The sequence below is a fragment of the Telmatherina bonti genome, assembly GCF_933228915.1.
Source record: "Telmatherina bonti genome assembly, chromosome: 10".
In the NCBI taxonomy this organism is placed as follows: Eukaryota; Metazoa; Chordata; class Actinopteri; order Atheriniformes; family Telmatherinidae; genus Telmatherina; species Telmatherina bonti.
This window is the reverse complement of record NC_136628.1, coordinates 17,071,072-17,088,274: the sequence shown is the minus strand read 5'-3', so window position 1 is coordinate 17,088,274 and position 17,203 is coordinate 17,071,072. Positions and strand designations below refer to the sequence as shown.

The 17,203-nt window shown below is 38.2% G+C and overlaps 1 protein-coding gene across 1 annotated transcript in view; it reads right to left on the bottom strand.

Annotated features, from left to right (window-relative positions):
• The window catches only part of LOC306761606 (rho GTPase-activating protein 26-like), a 92,790-nt gene that overhangs the window by 16,940 nt on the left and 58,647 nt on the right, over positions 1 to 17,203 (bottom strand). Inside the window, exons 12-20 of the mRNA XM_079247855.1 lie at positions 16,304 to 16,340; positions 16,006 to 16,071; positions 13,779 to 13,853; positions 13,605 to 13,689; positions 12,742 to 12,800; positions 7,390 to 7,495; positions 4,863 to 5,022; positions 2,126 to 2,270; positions 1,777 to 1,963 (exon numbers count right to left, since the gene is read on the bottom strand). Coding sequence (XP_079103981.1) covers positions 1,777 to 1,963; positions 2,126 to 2,270; positions 4,863 to 5,022; positions 7,390 to 7,495; positions 12,742 to 12,800; positions 13,605 to 13,689; positions 13,779 to 13,853; positions 16,006 to 16,071; positions 16,304 to 16,340 — 920 coding nt within the window. The remainder of the gene's footprint in view (positions 1 to 1,776; positions 1,964 to 2,125; positions 2,271 to 4,862; positions 5,023 to 7,389; positions 7,496 to 12,741; positions 12,801 to 13,604; positions 13,690 to 13,778; positions 13,854 to 16,005; positions 16,072 to 16,303; positions 16,341 to 17,203) is intronic.

Here is a 17,203-nt window from a genome sequence, read left to right as displayed (position 1 = left end):
TGTTGGGAACTCATCCTGAAGTTTTTGGCTAAGCCGCCTGAGTATTTATTGTGGAGTTATATGCATATATACTGAAAATGGCTCTCTCTCGCAACGATAATTATATGATCTTTAAAAAAAAAAACTTACTGCATCCAGATGTTGATCCAAATCACTTCCAATTTGAACAAAATCTAAATTGTATTGACGTACAACTTTTTAGAAAAAAACTCATGGAAATCAATCCAGGAGTTTTTTTTTTATGAAGTTACTTTTGGAGAAATTATTGAGTTTGGTTTGTATTAAGTATTAGACATATATGCATTGATTTGCTGTGATCCTGCTGTGTTTTGTGTCTATGCACAAAGATTTCTTTAAGTTATATGATCCTTGTCTGGAATGTGAGAGAATGATTGTTTTCTGTGGTCTGCCCAGCAACTAGGAGGAGTTAAGCATGGTTTATAATCGGGTGTTACTTCAGCATCTGCAGAGAGAGTTCTCTCTCCAAGCTCCAGCGTGTGCTTGTATTAGTTTATAATAAAATGTTCATTGTGAGAAGACAGTTGACTCTTAGATGTATTACAACTTCTCAAGACCAGAGTATTTTCCACCACATTACTAACACAGAGACAGACAAACAGATTAAGGAAGGGGGAAAAAAAACCTCCTTGTTGCTTACAAGGTTGAGGAAACTTAGAAAAAAAAATATTTTGTGCACAAACAGCGGAAACTGAAAACTGCTGTGTCTGCCAACAAAGACCACTTCCATACAAAAACGTACAATAATCTGCAAGGCCATGAAGAAACCAAGGATAACTTCAGGTGGATTATGGAGGTTTTATGATGGCCAAGGTGACAGAAACCTGTAGATGCTATGAAGTACAACACTGAACAGCAGCAGAGTGCAAGACAGTGATGCAAGGGGAAGTCCCCTCTGCAGACTCCCCAAACGGAGGAGCTGTGACCACAGCTGTTTCCTAAAGATCTTGTTGATGTTTGTAAGAAAGAGGAGACCAAATTAGAACCTACTGGTTTAAATCAGAAGCATTAGCTATGGTTAAAAAAAAAAAAAAAAAGATTAAAAACCACACACACAAATAACATTGTATTCTAGTGTAAATTATTTTCCTATTACATCCTAGTGGGTCAAAGGAGAAAATGGGTCAGGCAGTAAGACGACAAGCCTAAGGATGCCTGAAGAATGAATTAGAATGATTAAAGTTTGAATCAAATCCAATAGAAAAACTGAGAAAAGAAACAATATAATCATTTGGGACAAACATCTTGGAGCTGATGCCGCTGATCTGTGCTGGGAATTGATTATCTGGATGGCTAAGTTTTTGTTCTTCAAAGGATTACACTCAAATAATTTTAACTATTAGAACAAATTATTCAAAATAAATCATTATGTGTAAAACTTTTGTGTGTTCAGTTCCACTAGACAAACTTTATGTTTAAAAATTGTGTGAAAATTTCATGGTTTCCCTAAGATGAAAAAAAAACAACCCAGTTAAAAAGAAAAAAAACTGTATTAAGGACACACATCCTACAGTGAAAATCCCAGCATGGACTGAAGGAACAAATCTCAGCCCTGCATCCAGAAAGTGGGAATGTCTAACCTTTTGTGAGCATCATTCCAAAAGCTAGCGGTGCAATAGATTATAAATGTAGCATTTTATTTGTATAAATGGGTTTTTATTTCCACTTTCTTTCATTTATAAACAAGTTTTTCTCTTAGATTTTTCCTCCTAAGCTTAGGTCTGTGCATGCACGTCCACAGAGTGAAGTCCTACTCACAGTGAGCTGGGTCGGATCTGCCGGCCATCCTGCTCCCCATCGTTGCTGGTCAGGCTGTGTCTCGGAGTTCGACCCTGGCTGCTGCTGCTGCTGTTGCTGCTGCTACTGCTGTTACAATTGGCAGAGGAAGAAACTGGGTGCTGCAGATCCATGGCCGTGGTGTTGCCGACACTGTTCCTCTTTTCACCTATAGAAATAGCAATATATTACCTCTGGGGTTTTTAGCCTTAAAAATGTCAGCTGGCTCCTGTGATCTTTTTAAACTGGCTTCTGACTACCAAAAAAAATCTAATTTTGATGGAAGGAAAATAGCGAAAATAAAAAGAAAATGTATCTGTACAAAACCCACCTTTCTGGGAATGCGTGGGTGTGTGAAAGAGTGTGAGAGGCCTCTCGCTACAGGATGGGGCTTTGCTCTCAACGCTTTTCCTCCTAGACATGTTCAGCTGCGTGTTGGTGGAACCACCGACAGAACTTGGCATATCCCTGAATATCTACAAAGACAAAATCAAGATTTAATCATAACTTAAACGACAATACAGTTTGGAAACTATTAACTTTTATTTACATTACATTTATTACTTTTTTGCATTCTTTTTAAAAACACAGAAATGTTGGTAACAGTAGTAAAGTATGCGATTTCTGCTGCAGAGTAATATCACATTTAGACAAACACAAAGACAAACCAAGGTTGCGATATAATTACAGCAAGAATAGGAATATTTGGACTGTAGCACAATCCTTAGTACCTGCGATCAGCACGCTGCTCCTATGGATTAAAAACTAAACATTTTAGATACAACTAAAATGCAGACTTTTGAGTTTAATTCAAGAGGTTGAAAGAAAATATTCTAAGAAACATTTAAGAATTGCAAAAACTTTATTTTTACACAAGGTGGTAATTTCATGTGAATCTAATGTAATTGAACAAAATTAACATTACCACAGTTTGGAACCCATGGACGCTTAGTTTCCCCTTCTGCTAGCTGATTTAGCTGTTGCAGAATATCAAAATCTTCTAAATAAATTAAGGGTTGCCATTCCAAGTCTCCTCCACACTTTCTTCTTCCCATCATTCTGATACAGGCTGATCTTCTTTCCATCTGTCCAAAGAATGCTGCTCAACAACTGTGTTAGCTTCTAAAGACTTTTTTTATTGTATTGGTAAAAGTGTATTGTGGACTTTTTCCGCTGTAGCAAATTAATACTTGCAGTGAACAAATACAAGTGGTTCACTGGTAGTGAACCACTTGTATTTACTCTCCCAAAATCCTTATCCTCACATAGATACTGGGTGGGTTTGCGGTGGTGGCCTCTGCGGTCATGATTAGTGTCCCGGTACGGATGGATCTCTAAGATATCGCTTCCTCATAGTCCACTGAGCCTGGTGCTGGGGTCTAATGTTTGCCTGAGGGTTTGGATGAGAGTGCTTAATAGGTTTTCCTACGTGGGTGTGTGTGAAAACATGAGTGTATGTGTTCGACTTTGGGTGGATCATATGGTTTTGTATGTGAAGGTGTGTTTTTAACTTGTAGCATTGCTTTTCATTTTGTAAAGCACTTTGTGCTACTTTTGTATGAAAGGTGGTATAGAAATAAACTTTGATTGATTGATTGATTCTTAGATACTGACACACCGACTTCCTGGAGAGTGGATCATGTGAAGAGCTTTTTTTGTCACATGATCTTCACCAAGGAGAGGATCCGCTACAGATGTCTTCCATTGACATTTGGGCCTTTTTGGGTGCTTAAGCTCACCAGTGTGCCTTTTTTCTCCCAGAATGTGCCAAACTGTTGCTTTGGCCAACATTTCTGTCATCTCTCTGATGGATTTCTCCTCTTTTCCAGCCTAAAGATGTTCTGTTCCACTTCTACTGAGAGCTTCTTTCACTGTATGTCATGTTCCCAAATTTAAATCCTATACTTTGAATCCAGCCCAGACCTTTCACCTGCTTGATTTGGAACTGAATACTGAGGGAACAGCCCAAAAAAACCCATGAAATTGTTTGAATCAACTGTCCAGTTTGAGAATTAATTGGTTTTTTATATTTAAGAGTTGTAAATCCACTTCCACACTTCCTCCAATCTGGACATGATTTTACCAAATTATAGCTGAGTCACCACTTTAAGTCCATTTTGATGATAGAACTTAAACGGGTCTGTGTCCAAATACATATGGAACTATGTATTTGCCCAATGGAGGCTTTTATCCTCTCAGTTGCTGCGATTTTTTTCCCTCCCAGCCTAATGTTTTCACAGGTTCTATTTCAATTTATTTTCCTTTTCACAGTAGTAAAGTTCTGCTTGTGTAACACTGTCTTTTTTCTGCATCACACCCACACCTCACATAGGAGAAAGAAGGAGAAGCTGGATCTGAACACACTGGTCTGGCTGCTTAGGTTGCAGAAAAGCTTAAGAAAATGTGAAAACACACAAATGTTTTGATAAAACTTGAGTTCATCTATGAGGTCAAACAAATAACTGACTGTTTACTGACTGTTATACAGCTTTAAAATTACTTAAAGAGTTTGCAGCTGTTCTGCCTCTGTTTATATTCTCCATCTGTTTTAGTTTTACACATTTTACTAGACCCACCTGTTGTCTAAAGGAACATATAGTAATGCCAGCATGTTTTCGTGTGGGTGTGTGTGTGTCTCATCCTTTCGATACACATTCTCCTGCTTACATGTAAATCTATGCATGTGCACAAGTGTGGCAGCACATGTGTCATTATTCCATGTCTAATTGTTTGCTCCATTTACTGACTGAATACACACTGCGCACAATGCCGGGATCTCATGCAGCAGACATACTGTTGCCATAGTAACACATTAGGCAGCTTGGCCTGCAAATAAATTGCCTGTATTTAAAGAGGAGAGTGGTTTTGAAGGTTGTAAAAAAATATACACATTTATTGAGTGTGGGACATGGTTAGGTTCATTAATTGTGATTTGAATGGTAAATCACTTAAAAGGTAATCTGCATGTGGAAGTTAATGCGTCATTATATCCTATATCCTGCTGAAGAACTCTGAGTGTCTGCCTCATTTGCAGACATGTACATATACTCACACGCGTGTTTTCTTACCCTGTCATGGTGCTCTATGAGGATTTCCACTACAATGTTTTGGAACTTGATGTCCATGATGGCTGCCACTGTTTCCTCTTGTGGACGAAGCAGAGTTGGACCAAAGACCACACCCAGATTGGCAACGGTCATCAGATTCTGATGGTGGTGACTGGCCACGCTACCGATGAGGAAGACAGAGAAAGAGTGGCGCCATATTTAATCAAATTAACACACATAACCTGACAAGTTTGATACTGGGTCATGGGATGCAACATAAAATGCTGCAGTGTCCATCCAGTTCATCTCAACAGCTTTGCACTGAGATATAATTGAGCTCACAGCTACCTGAAACACAAAATAAACATAAAGACAAGTTGATTTTTTTTTAAAAGTGCGTCTTCAGAGGCAGCACTGGACCTGAGTTGTTCCAATTGGATTTATCAAATATGTAAAACTGAAAGATTTAAGGTTGTAAAACACTTCTGCAAAAAAAAATTATATACATTTTCTCAGAAAGATTTGCCTTCCCCCCATTTATACCAATCACTGTATGTGTCTGTCCAGATTATAAAAAAGTTATTACATGGAGGCATGTTACTATCTTTAATCAAAAGTGCTTTTATTTTTCTTTTCTTATTTTTTCCCCAACTGAAAGTAAGTGTCCTTGTTTTGACCGTTACATATTGCATGCGTCACTTTCGAAACTCGGTCCTCGCGCTCTAAAAGTCCCTGGTCACAAAGCTCAACTGAGGTTCAACTTTAAGATGATTAAACTAATGTCCTGCTCTCCGGTTTGAAGCCGGTGAAATTTCCAAAGGGCACTAACTTAATGCTAATTTGCTGTTTTAGCCTGCGTCATATTTAATATCAAATCCCCCCCCCCCCCCCCTTTTTTCCCTTCATAATCTCTCTAACATCATAGCTTATTTTCCTTAAAAAATTACGACACAGCCAATATAAAGGTCTTAAATAAAAAATAATAATAATAAATAAATGGAGCTTTACACTTATATGTTTTCAACTAGGTAAAAGACAGTTTAGGTAAAAGACAATGACTTGATTTTACAGTGAATAGGCACTATGAAAAAAAAAACAACATACTAAACTGAATAATAAGATTTTGTAATATCTGCTGAACCCGGTTAAGCAGTAAATCAAAATGACGCTGCGAAGTTAAATGAGCGTGCCCACAAGAATGTGGTAGCGTCACTATCTCGCATTCTCCAACAGCCAGTGTGTTCTGACAGATTTCTTGTGCAACAGCCTGAAGCAAAAAGTGAAAATCCAAGAGAGGCAGTGGTTTGCATCAAAGCTGGAAGTTGTTGACAAAAAGATAAGTCTACAGTAAAAGAAGTACGATTTGAGTATGAAAACAAGGAACCCACCGCACATATAATACATAGAGCTGATTCTGGAAAGGAAAGGATCCCTCATGTACAGAAGCTGTTGATTCAAGGTAGCCATATTTGTATAATCAATTCAGTATTAAAAAAAAAATGTGCAGTATGATGTATTTTGACTGGTTTGTACAAGTCCCACAGCGTTATCCTTCCTATTGATGCAGTAAAGCTTCAGACCTCAACTAGAAACTGAAAGGGGCAGAAAGCTGAGGTGATGTGATCCAGTCAGAAGGTTTGTAGCCAGTGACGATGATGACGGTTGGCAGGTGAAATCCACTAGGTCAGGTAAACTGCATGTACCTGCACGTGCACTTAACCACATACAGCACTGGTAAAGCATATGGCCCATTTATCTCAGATTAATTGATGCTGAAGGAAAGTCCGATAAAGCCTGTAGGATTAGATGCGGGTTAATACCAGCTGAATGCTTTAGAGGAATAATTACATAGACGCAAATACCATGTTTACATTTATTTATTTATTTTGTTGCAGAAGTATGTGCTTATGTTTTTATGTAATAAAATTCACTAAAATCCTGGAGGAAAATACCAGAATTACAGAAAAGACAGAGCATAAAGATGTCTCTGCAGCTGAATCACATTTTTCGAATACACAATTAAGTATTTGTCAAGTGTGAGTACTACCAATTAGAGCCAATGTCAGAATTATATATTGCCATATATTATTTGGGTTTTTGTGCTGCTGTTTTGTTTATGTTGATCTGAATGAATCCACAGCCACCAGTGATCACAGGAGCTCTTAAACTCCCTGACATCTCTAAAATGACCTGCACCTGATCACAAACTCCTCTTTCCCTTCAACAGACAGCTTGGGAAATAGATTTAGCATGGTGGCTGCTGGGTTTCTATTTTCAGTCCACAATGCGTCAGCGCGTGTGGTCAAAAGACTACGCTGAGCACTGATCCTTGTTGAGGATGAATGGCAACAGCAGGCAAGGGGTGTTACACAGCATTGTGTAGCGTGATGAATAAAAACAAGAGAAGAGGAAAGACATGCACTAAAACTTCTAATCTTACAGGCTAATAATACAAGTAAATAGTATTGCCTCATAAGTGCAGAGTGTAATGTGCAGCAGCATGATAAAGATGGCAGTGGCACATCTTGTGTATGTTAGTTCCACCTACTTGGCCAGGTGTTTCATCAGCAGCTCCAGCATCTGCCTGTTCTTCTCAGGAAGCCGGTGCACGAGAGCATGGATCTCAGTCACCCTGGCTTCTGGACTGTCCATCTCTGAACAAACAGAGAAAAAGAGATGAGGGTGAAGAAACGCACAAGCGTCACTGATCATTACTCCCAGAACTCTTTGGATTAAGTAAGAAGCATTAAACAGCACTTAATGGGCAGAGTACGGTGCAGACAACTCTGATGCAGACAAGTGTTTTTAATTCTCGTTTTTACACCGAAGGCACAGGCATTTCAAATACCTTAATGCAGACACACAAGTCATTCTAGGATTCAGTATAGAAAAGAAACAGGCTTAGATTAAGGGGAGCTTTGTGCGTCACCGCATCACCAAGGAGACGTGTTGATTTAATGGCTTCACAAATCCATGAAAGCACTGGCATTTAGTGACTGGTTAAGTTTGTGTTAATGTTCCTCCCGCTTTGTTCAGGCATGCCTGTTAACGTGACAAAAAGGGCCATGTCATGCACAAAATATTTGCCATTCAAATGATATTGGGCAGTACATACCGTGAGTTACAGTTTATACACGTTTTTTCCCACAACATGTGAACTGATATGAGCCAAACATGCAGTGGTTGTGTGAAAAAATAGAGGAAGCGGCTGAAAATATCACTTTTCATGGTATCAGTGTGCCAACACTAAAGTTGACAAATTAGGAAACATGTGATCGTTTGCTTCCTTTTAGGACACCATATTCACACAGTCGCTGCTGTCCGGCAGCAGCTACTGCAACACAAGAGTTACTGTTTTCTATGTCATAAAAAATCATAAAAGCCAGAGCTAGGCTGCATTGCACTGAAGAAAACAGCAGTTTAAAACATTTCTATATGTACACACTGAGAGCAGAAGCTTCTTCTGCAGCTTACACAGTTTGAGTTCTCTCATATTTGTTTGGATCATATGACTTAATAATGCACACATGACAGAAATGTATGTTGCCTAAAATATTAAATAAGAGCAGACTGTTGACAAAAGGGGGTTTTAAAGCTGGGGTAGGTAATGTTGGGGAGCTAGCAAGATTTGAAGGAGCATCCTGTCTTGGCTCCTTCCTCTCTGGTTTTGCTCCTTGCAATTTTTTATTTGCAACTTTTTCCACCAATGACTTTCTCTTTTAGTCTCTTTTAGTGAACCGAGCCGGTTCGGGGAAATCCTTTCTGCACTTTCTCAGCCATGTTTGCCTTCCGAGTTTCTTCTTCCCTACTTTGTATTTTCATCCTAACACGCTATTTATATGCAGGGTGTGGCTATCGGGTATGCACTGCAGGAGGAGGGGAGTCGGGAGAAGAAGCTTACCAAATATAAGAAATGAACAACTCCATTTTGGTCCAAATGTTTGGATTGGTGTGAGTTTTTACAGAGTTACAGTAAACTGAGGGGTCTGACTATATTTCTTATTGTTCATTATTACAAAATGTACAGACTACTATCAGGACGAGGAACCACTTCACCCAGAGTTAAAACAAAAAGTCTCTGAGCAAGATTACCTACTATAGCTTTAAGTGTGACAGATTTATTCCCTGAAACAGAAAATGCTGCTTCTAGATGGCATACCTCATTGATATTTCAGGATATTATGTTCTTATTTCTTTCTTTGTTGTTTATGTACAGCTCTATGTGACACATTTGCATGTTTGCCCAACGTCTAATGTGAGTATTTCGGACAGAAGGAGACACGAATGCGTTTTCTGCACATCAGGGCATGTAAATGCTGAGCATTTGCATCAGCAAAACATAGAAACAGTTTTGCTTTAACTGTCATAATTCTTCATCAAGAGTGTATTTTGGGTCAGGTTGTAAAAGAAAAAGCAGCTTGCATTGCTGAAATCTCACCAGTCTGCAAACATTGCCCACCAAAAGATTTTTTTACTTTCTCATTTAGCACAGGATAAGAAAGCTGAACAATATTCAGGGACAAACCAGCACATCCTTTGTTTTGGTTAATTTATTGGATTAGATGGAAAACAGAAAAATGAAGACAGTTACCAGCAACTAAGTTTAAGCTTTGACTGAAAGTTTCTTAGCCTGCAAACCAGCATATAGAAAACGTGTGATGGACAGCTCCACACAACAGAAAGATGCACAAAGCTGCATCGAGCAGGTGGTTTTCATCACAGCATTTAACTGTTAAATGCTGCTTCCTGGTTTGCAGGCGCAGCAGACGGACCTGCTGCTAACGTGTTACTACAATAAGTCAATAGGAGATGACAGAACACTCACACTCGATCAGACCTGTGGCCATGGTTGTCAGCGCTGGGCAATACATCTAAACACAGGCATTTTCTTAGCATTTTACGGGGCTGACAAGCTCGAACACAAACAGCTCCTGACGGAGTACTCACAAGCACTCCCACACAGGCACATACAAAGAAAAAAAGCCACTGCAAAAGATAAAAACCAAACCTTGTTACCTGTCACTCAGATGAATAAACAGCTTCAGCAAACACATCCTTTCATGTCTACCAGTCTAGCAGCTACACACAATACAGCACCCTCTTTCAACTCAGATAAACACGTTGGATGACATGTTTGCAGAGAAAAGATCCATTTACAAATTTAAAAATGTTTTATTGATATAATGACCAAACAAGTGGACTTAACTATTGGATGTAGGATGATGCCCTCTATTTTTTGCAATTTTTGCTTTGATAGTTCCCAACATCCATCACACGGTCGCTGTTGTGTGAAATGCTTTGCATGATCCAGCTACAAGACTCTCAGCATTCCAGTGGTATGTCTCATGTGGACCTAGCTGGGTGTACACAATCAACTGGAATAGTAATGTAATAGAAGAAAGAATAAAATAGAAAAAAAAAAATTTAAAAAAAGGCTTGAGAGCTACACATAAAATCATCATATTTGATCATTTATGCTCACTTGAGAAGTTATTTCTGTTTGTGTTTTAGTTATGTTTGTGAACACGAATCCCCTGAATTTTTATGTTAAATATGCAAAGGATGCACACTTAGTGCAATCTGCTTTTTTCAAAATATGGATTGCATTTCAGGAAAATAACTATTTATAAAAAAGTAAACAAAAGAATGATCTTGTAAGGGGAGAATTAAAGAGGACACCATCTGAATAGACATCAATACAGGCAGAACTTTATATCAATCAATGCTTGATAGACATGGAAATTGTTGGTTGAAGTGGCTGTTTGCAAAGACATTCAATAACGTTAAAGTCAGCATGTGGCCAGCATGTATCTGATATGTTTTAACTTCATGCTTTTATCAGGCTGATTGTCAAGCACAAGCTGACAAAGTGAATTAAAATTTATCCTCCTTTTCAGAGTCTTTTCAGAAAAACATAAAGCTTATATGATGGGGAAATTAAACACTACCAGGAGGATATTTACTAAACTTTTTGGATAATTACAGAACAATACAACTATGCGTTTAATTTTAGATAGCCGTTCAGTTTGCATCTTTTTGCCAACGTATTAAAAAAGAAAGTTATCACAAATCCAGCTTCTCCTTTCCTCCCCTAAAGCTGATCCAACACCACTTCTTTCTTTTCTTTAAATGTGATCTCAGATTTCTGTTCAAACCTGTTAAGTAGATAAAAGTAAAACTTGAGAGATTGAACTTGAGAGCATGGAGGAGGAGCTGGAAAACACGTGAAAGAGCAGCAGAGAAAAGGAGGAGCTGAAGTAGAGAGTTCAAACCAGGACACTGTCCTCATATCACACTGCTGCTTTGGCAAAACTTCAGCCTTGGAGGAGAAACCTGCATTCACAGAGACACATATGCATGCATGACATGCAAATGCAAAATTACCAGCAATTGTTGAAGTCCAGAGGAAAAAAAAAACAAAAGAGAAGTTTAATATAACGGAAATTTTTAAAAAAAACTTTAAAAAGTATCCGAGTTGTTTGCAAGCATAAATTATATTTCACAGTTATTACTAAACCAGTACCACACGGTTTTTAAAAAATGAATGTTCCAAATTAAAACTATCTGCATGGCAACATCCACGCTCCTCTCTCCTCAAAATCACACACACACACACACCCACACCCACACGCGCACACACACACACACACACACACACACACACACACACACACACACACACACACACACACACACACTATGTGGTTAATTTGTTTTCTCTCCAGCTGACATCCCGATGTATTGAGCTACTTCCTGGTAGCATTGCCAGAGACACAAAGTCATTTCCTGTAGTTCCTTCCTACTGCAGCACAGCTTTCCAACGGAGCTGCTACAGACAAAGAAAAACTGATCGCTGAATCCTTTCAGAACAGACTGGACCGGTCGAGACTGAAATGCACCTGAACCTGCTGGAATAAACCAACCTGTTTAACATTCAGTAAAAAGAAAGAGTGACAACATGAAAATGGGAGTATAAACGAAGGCTTTCAGTGCCAAACTAGTTTGTCCAAAACATGATCAAATAGTACCAGTAAAAACCATTAAATTTAGCGACTTCTCATGGAAACTCTTCATTTCATGGTCTGAAAAGGTTTGTGCTTGCAAAGAGTTTATTTTTGGTAGCCTAGCAGCCACAGGAAAAGAAGCTTGTGAAATGATGGCCAGGCGTGCTGCTGGAGAGTTTAGGTAATCTTTCTTAAAGACAGCTGAGTTTTTTCTTTTTTAATGGAATTAATGTGGAATAAACCGCACCCATTCGGCCATGTTAGAAAAAAATATGCAGCTGCTGCCTGGTGTGGCAAATAAATTCAACTTGGTCAAACAATTTTGATAGTTTTTTTCCCCTATGTGGAATTTTAATCTCAGTCGTAGACAAAAAAAAACACGGCCCCTCCTCCTACACGTATACAAGCACACACACACACACACACACATATTTATGTCTGTAGCCTTCTGTGTCACACAATGCAGTCGTCTTTGCTATATGACAAATGATGGCCACCTCATCCAAATGCTGATTTATATGTTCTCATCTTCCAGATTAATCTCAAGAGCAATGCAGGAAAAGTCTCCTCCTACACACATTCACTGGGAAAGGATAAAAAAATCCCCCGTCTCACATATTACAAAAATATTACAATACTCAAATTCATCTTTAATCCATTCACAGTGTGTCCTAACCGGGAGGAGTTTGGCTTCAATCAGCAACATTAATCAACATCAAATGATTAACTTCAGGACTGCGCTGCACAAGAGTTTGTTTTAGGAGTCTGTAAGCTATTATTTCTGCTATTTAGATTTCATTTCTTTATGTCACAGTAGTCTTGAATATGTGTTTGAAATGTATTTTTTGTAACAGACAAATGAACAGGCACATGAATGGTATGAGAAAGAGACTCACTGGCAGCTTTGATGAAGCTCCTCTGGTACTGATATGTCATAAGCGGTGCAGGCAGCACTCTGCAAACACAGGAGAAGTCAGGTGGTGAAAATCAGCTCAGAAAATAAAGAACTTACAATTTGCTACTTTGTCAAAGAAATGAAGAATATCAATAAACATTATTAATCTAGAATGAAAAATCATTTGGGTACGTCCTGCTTTGACTGAGTCACATGAATCCTTCACTGCAACCAGATGAGAGTTCCAGATGGTTCTCATGGAGGTCTTATCAGTGCAATGACTGTTGGAGTGTCAAAATGGACAGCAGGTCTTACTGGATGTGCACACATATGTACGTGTCTCTATGAGAATGCGAACCTGTGTGTTTGTATTAAGCACATAGTAGATTTATTCAGGTCCTGAAGAGTGAGCACAGCATGAGCACCATTGTCTCATTATTACAGTGATGTTAAGGAACTCATTTAACCATTAAATGCTGAGAAACCAGTGAGTAAAGCAGACAAGATGCTCCAAAAAAGGTTCCGTGTGAACAGTAATAAATATTATTTGAAGAGGTTTTGGCGCTCAGGTGGGTGAATGCTTGTTCAAGTTATTTCAACAGGCTTAACTACGATAAATATATAATTCAGAGGTGTGTTTTAGAAAACAAAAAAATAAATGAATAAAACAAATTTAACCATGCAAGCAGTAAAAGCTTGGAAGACACAGAAGAGTCTGTCATTGTAACAAAAAGAGAATTACTATAGACATGTACAAAGACCACTTAGTACATTTATTTGGGGTCTTTAAGGATGAAGCTCACTTTTGTATGGCAAGTCTGAATGGACAAATTTGTGAACAATTGTCAGGCTTTTCACACAAACCTGAGATAATGCTTGATAGCACTTGTGATTGTTTTGATCTCCCACTCTGGACTTTCCAGCTCCACATCAGCACACGTTTTAGGGTCTGATGAGTAGAAAAGAGATCAAGTAAAAACACATAAGAGCTTCTTAAAATAGGTCTGAATGTTTTTGTGAATGCTTGACTGTGTTTACCCATAGCCAGGCTCAGCAGCTTTTGTACTTTGGAGTTGACACCAGCAATTCTGTACAAGCCCTGTTCATCAATACCTGGAGACAGAAAACCTCATGAGCGTCACCCATAGGCCCACCGAAGCAGTCAAATATTTATAATCACATTTATTTTTATAATAACTAAAAAGAAATGTCTTTGTTAAAGAGGTTTTTGCATCTTGGTTAAAAAAAAAAAAAAAAAAAAAAAGACATTTTATCCAAAGAAGGCATTAGCAGTAACATGGTGCAACACTTTCACACTTAAGTAAAAGATTTTAAGGCTTCAGGTCCCCTAGAAAAACTGTGATGGAGAGTTAACATGTAACAAAAACCTGACAAATCCAAACTTATTAACTTTAAAATTATTGTGATGACAAGTCGTTTTCATATATGTTAGCCTCTAAGCATGTGCAAAACATTTACTCTTCAGCACTTAAAAAAATTCTTGCAGCCGAGAAACACATGGCAATGTAAAGGTGAATGCATCTGCTGGATGATGAAGAAGTATCGAGTGTGCAGCAGTGGATGAACTTAGAGCAGCAGATGAAAGACAGTGCTGATACTGGGAGTATGTGGACCTTTACAGTGACATTTAGAAGAATAACTGTCAAGAAAGATGTCCAGATACATCCAAGAGTAACATTTTCTCAAGGTGGCGGCTTTAATTCCTGCAGAAGACCTTTTCTTTCAGGCTCCTGCATTTTAACCACTTTTACAATATGGTACATATTGACTAATATCAGCGTGTAAGCTCTGGGGTAACAACACCAAGCATAAAAAAGTAAGGAAATCTATCCTTTTTGAAACATTTTAAATGAATCTTTGACAGTAGAAAAGCCTGTTTGCTTAAATGGTGCCACATTCGTGAGGAAAATGCATTTGTGGGATGAATTTATTCTGCTATTAACTCATATTTGGTGTTATTTATTAGAGTGCTTGAAGTCACAGGCCCTATCCAGATCAGTCAAACATGGCGAGCTTGGAGCAAACTCAAACTAACCGTGACAGTAGGAGGGTCATGTTCACAAGTGCTGCTAATTAGCCAACAGACTGTCAACACCTGGGGTACCAGAAGCTCCAAACAAGAGACAACAGCAGAATAGGCTTTTTGGCAGTGGCGGAGGAGTTTTTCATGGCCATAACCGAAAAACTAAACTCTGTTGCTCACTCCATAAATACATTTTCCTCATAAATTTCCAACGTTTATAAAGAAAATGAACAAGCTTTCCAGTAGTATAAGACTCACAGCCAAGAACACTGTTCCAATACAGAAATAACCAACCAAACTACACATTCACTTACTTTAAGTTTTTGTTGCTACAATGTATGCAAAATTGTTTTCTAAATATTTTATTAATTCGTTCATTGTTTTGGTTTCTGTAATCACAGCGTTTTAGAAAAGCTTTGGTCTAAAACTGGGGTGTTCAAAGTCGGTCCTCAAGTGTCATTGTCCTGCATGTTTTTCAACATTACTGCATCAACACACTCAAATTAAATGGATCCAACAGCCAATGAAGTTCTTCAAAAGGTCTTTTCAAATTGAGTCAGGTGTGTCTGAGCAGGGATACATGGAAAACTTGCAGGATCATGGCCCTCAAGGACCGGAGCTGGACACACCTGGCACAAAACATTTTCATAGAATCTTGTTTTTGTTTTTATATATGTAGTTTTTGGGTTTCATATTACAGAGGAGTAGAAATCCACTGCCCTGCAGTGTTTTCAGCTCAGACTCTGGCCTAACACGATACACGGCAAATAGAGCGCACAGACTGGACAATACATATGGTGTTTATGTAATCTTATGCTTATCCTGGCATTACTAATGTTTCCCTACATAATGGACTGAGTAAAGACACAAATACAAGATCATTTGCAAAGATATTTAAGTGGTTGTAGTTCATAATTCTTACATTTGATAAATTTTATGTTTGCATGAAAAAATGCATTAAGCTTCACTACAACTCAGAAACATACTAATGTTATGTCAAGTATTTGTACTGAGGCTGGGAGTGTGTGCAATAATAAGATATTGATTAAAACCTGTATGTAGGTGAAACATTTTAACATTTTAAAGTGAAGCAGCCATTTATTCTGTGTTACTCTCTGAATGCAACCAGAAGCAAAGTGAATCTCAGTGAACGCACAGTAAAGAGAAAAAGTAGTAAATAAACACAGGAGAAAACTGAATGAATACAAGTTAACATTTTACCTCGGGTCTCTACCGCATAGATGAATTTTTTCATCACGTTGAATCCGATCACGTCCAGCTGAGCCACTGATGACAAATAGAAAGGGTGGTCAAACTTCACACGTGTGTTTAAGATAAATTAATTAAATTCAAATAAATTAAATAAAAATAAATCAATAATAAACTGCTATGGACCACAAGAAAAACTTACACATGGTTATTTTCATTTACTTATACATGTCAAACTCACTAAACAGTGCTGAAGGTTAAAGATGCAATTTTAACTAAAAGACTGAATGAAAATGTTAAAGTTACTTACGTCCCTCAGCCTGGTTGTCTTTATTAAGATTGTACACCTGAAAATAAAGAAAAAACACAACATCAGCTAATGCAAATGATTTATCATCATGTACATAAGCAGAGATACATCCTGCTACAGAGAAACCTTCTGTCAGCAGCTGATAATGCTGCCGATTTATGCATCATCATGATAAATATCTTGTCTAGTTAGAGATCTGTTGCCACATTTAAGCTGGAATTTAACCCATTTAGATCTGCAACACAAATTTATATCATTTTCTATTTATTCAATTAAACGCACTATTAAGTAATAAACTTGTTAGAAAGCAATTATGTCTGCATTTCCACACTGTGTTAAAGAGAGCATTTTAAAGTTCTTCCACATCAAAAAGAATAATGAAATGTGTGTTTGTTCTTGGATCAACTTTCCTTGTAAGGATGTGACACCGAGCTGGAGCATGTTTTGACTCTACTGACTGACATGGGGCAATAATAGCCAGAAAACAAAGACAATAAAGGCAGGTAAGAGCTAGGAAAGAGTGTTTCTTCATTTACAACACCCTTGCTGAGTTCTGCAAATGCTTGTTCAGTCTTGTGTGGACTTCATGGATGTAGATTACCTCTCCCCGTTTGAATGCAGACAAGAGGGGAGTGGTTGGACTTGAACAGTTGTGAATAAGGGCGTTGCACCCAGCATTAAAACAGTCTCTCTTTCAAGTAAAAACATATTCACTGCAAACGGTTTTATCTAAAGTGATTGACTCAAAACTGTGGCTGAAAGAAAGATGGCGAAAGTTGAGGCAGTGCTGCCAAAAACAAAACAAAAAAAAAAATATCTAAAGTTAAACGTTGCTCTTGTTTTGCTTTGTGGACACGATGTCCCTGCCTCTCATCGTCTGTCTCTGCCCCTGGCTGTCTA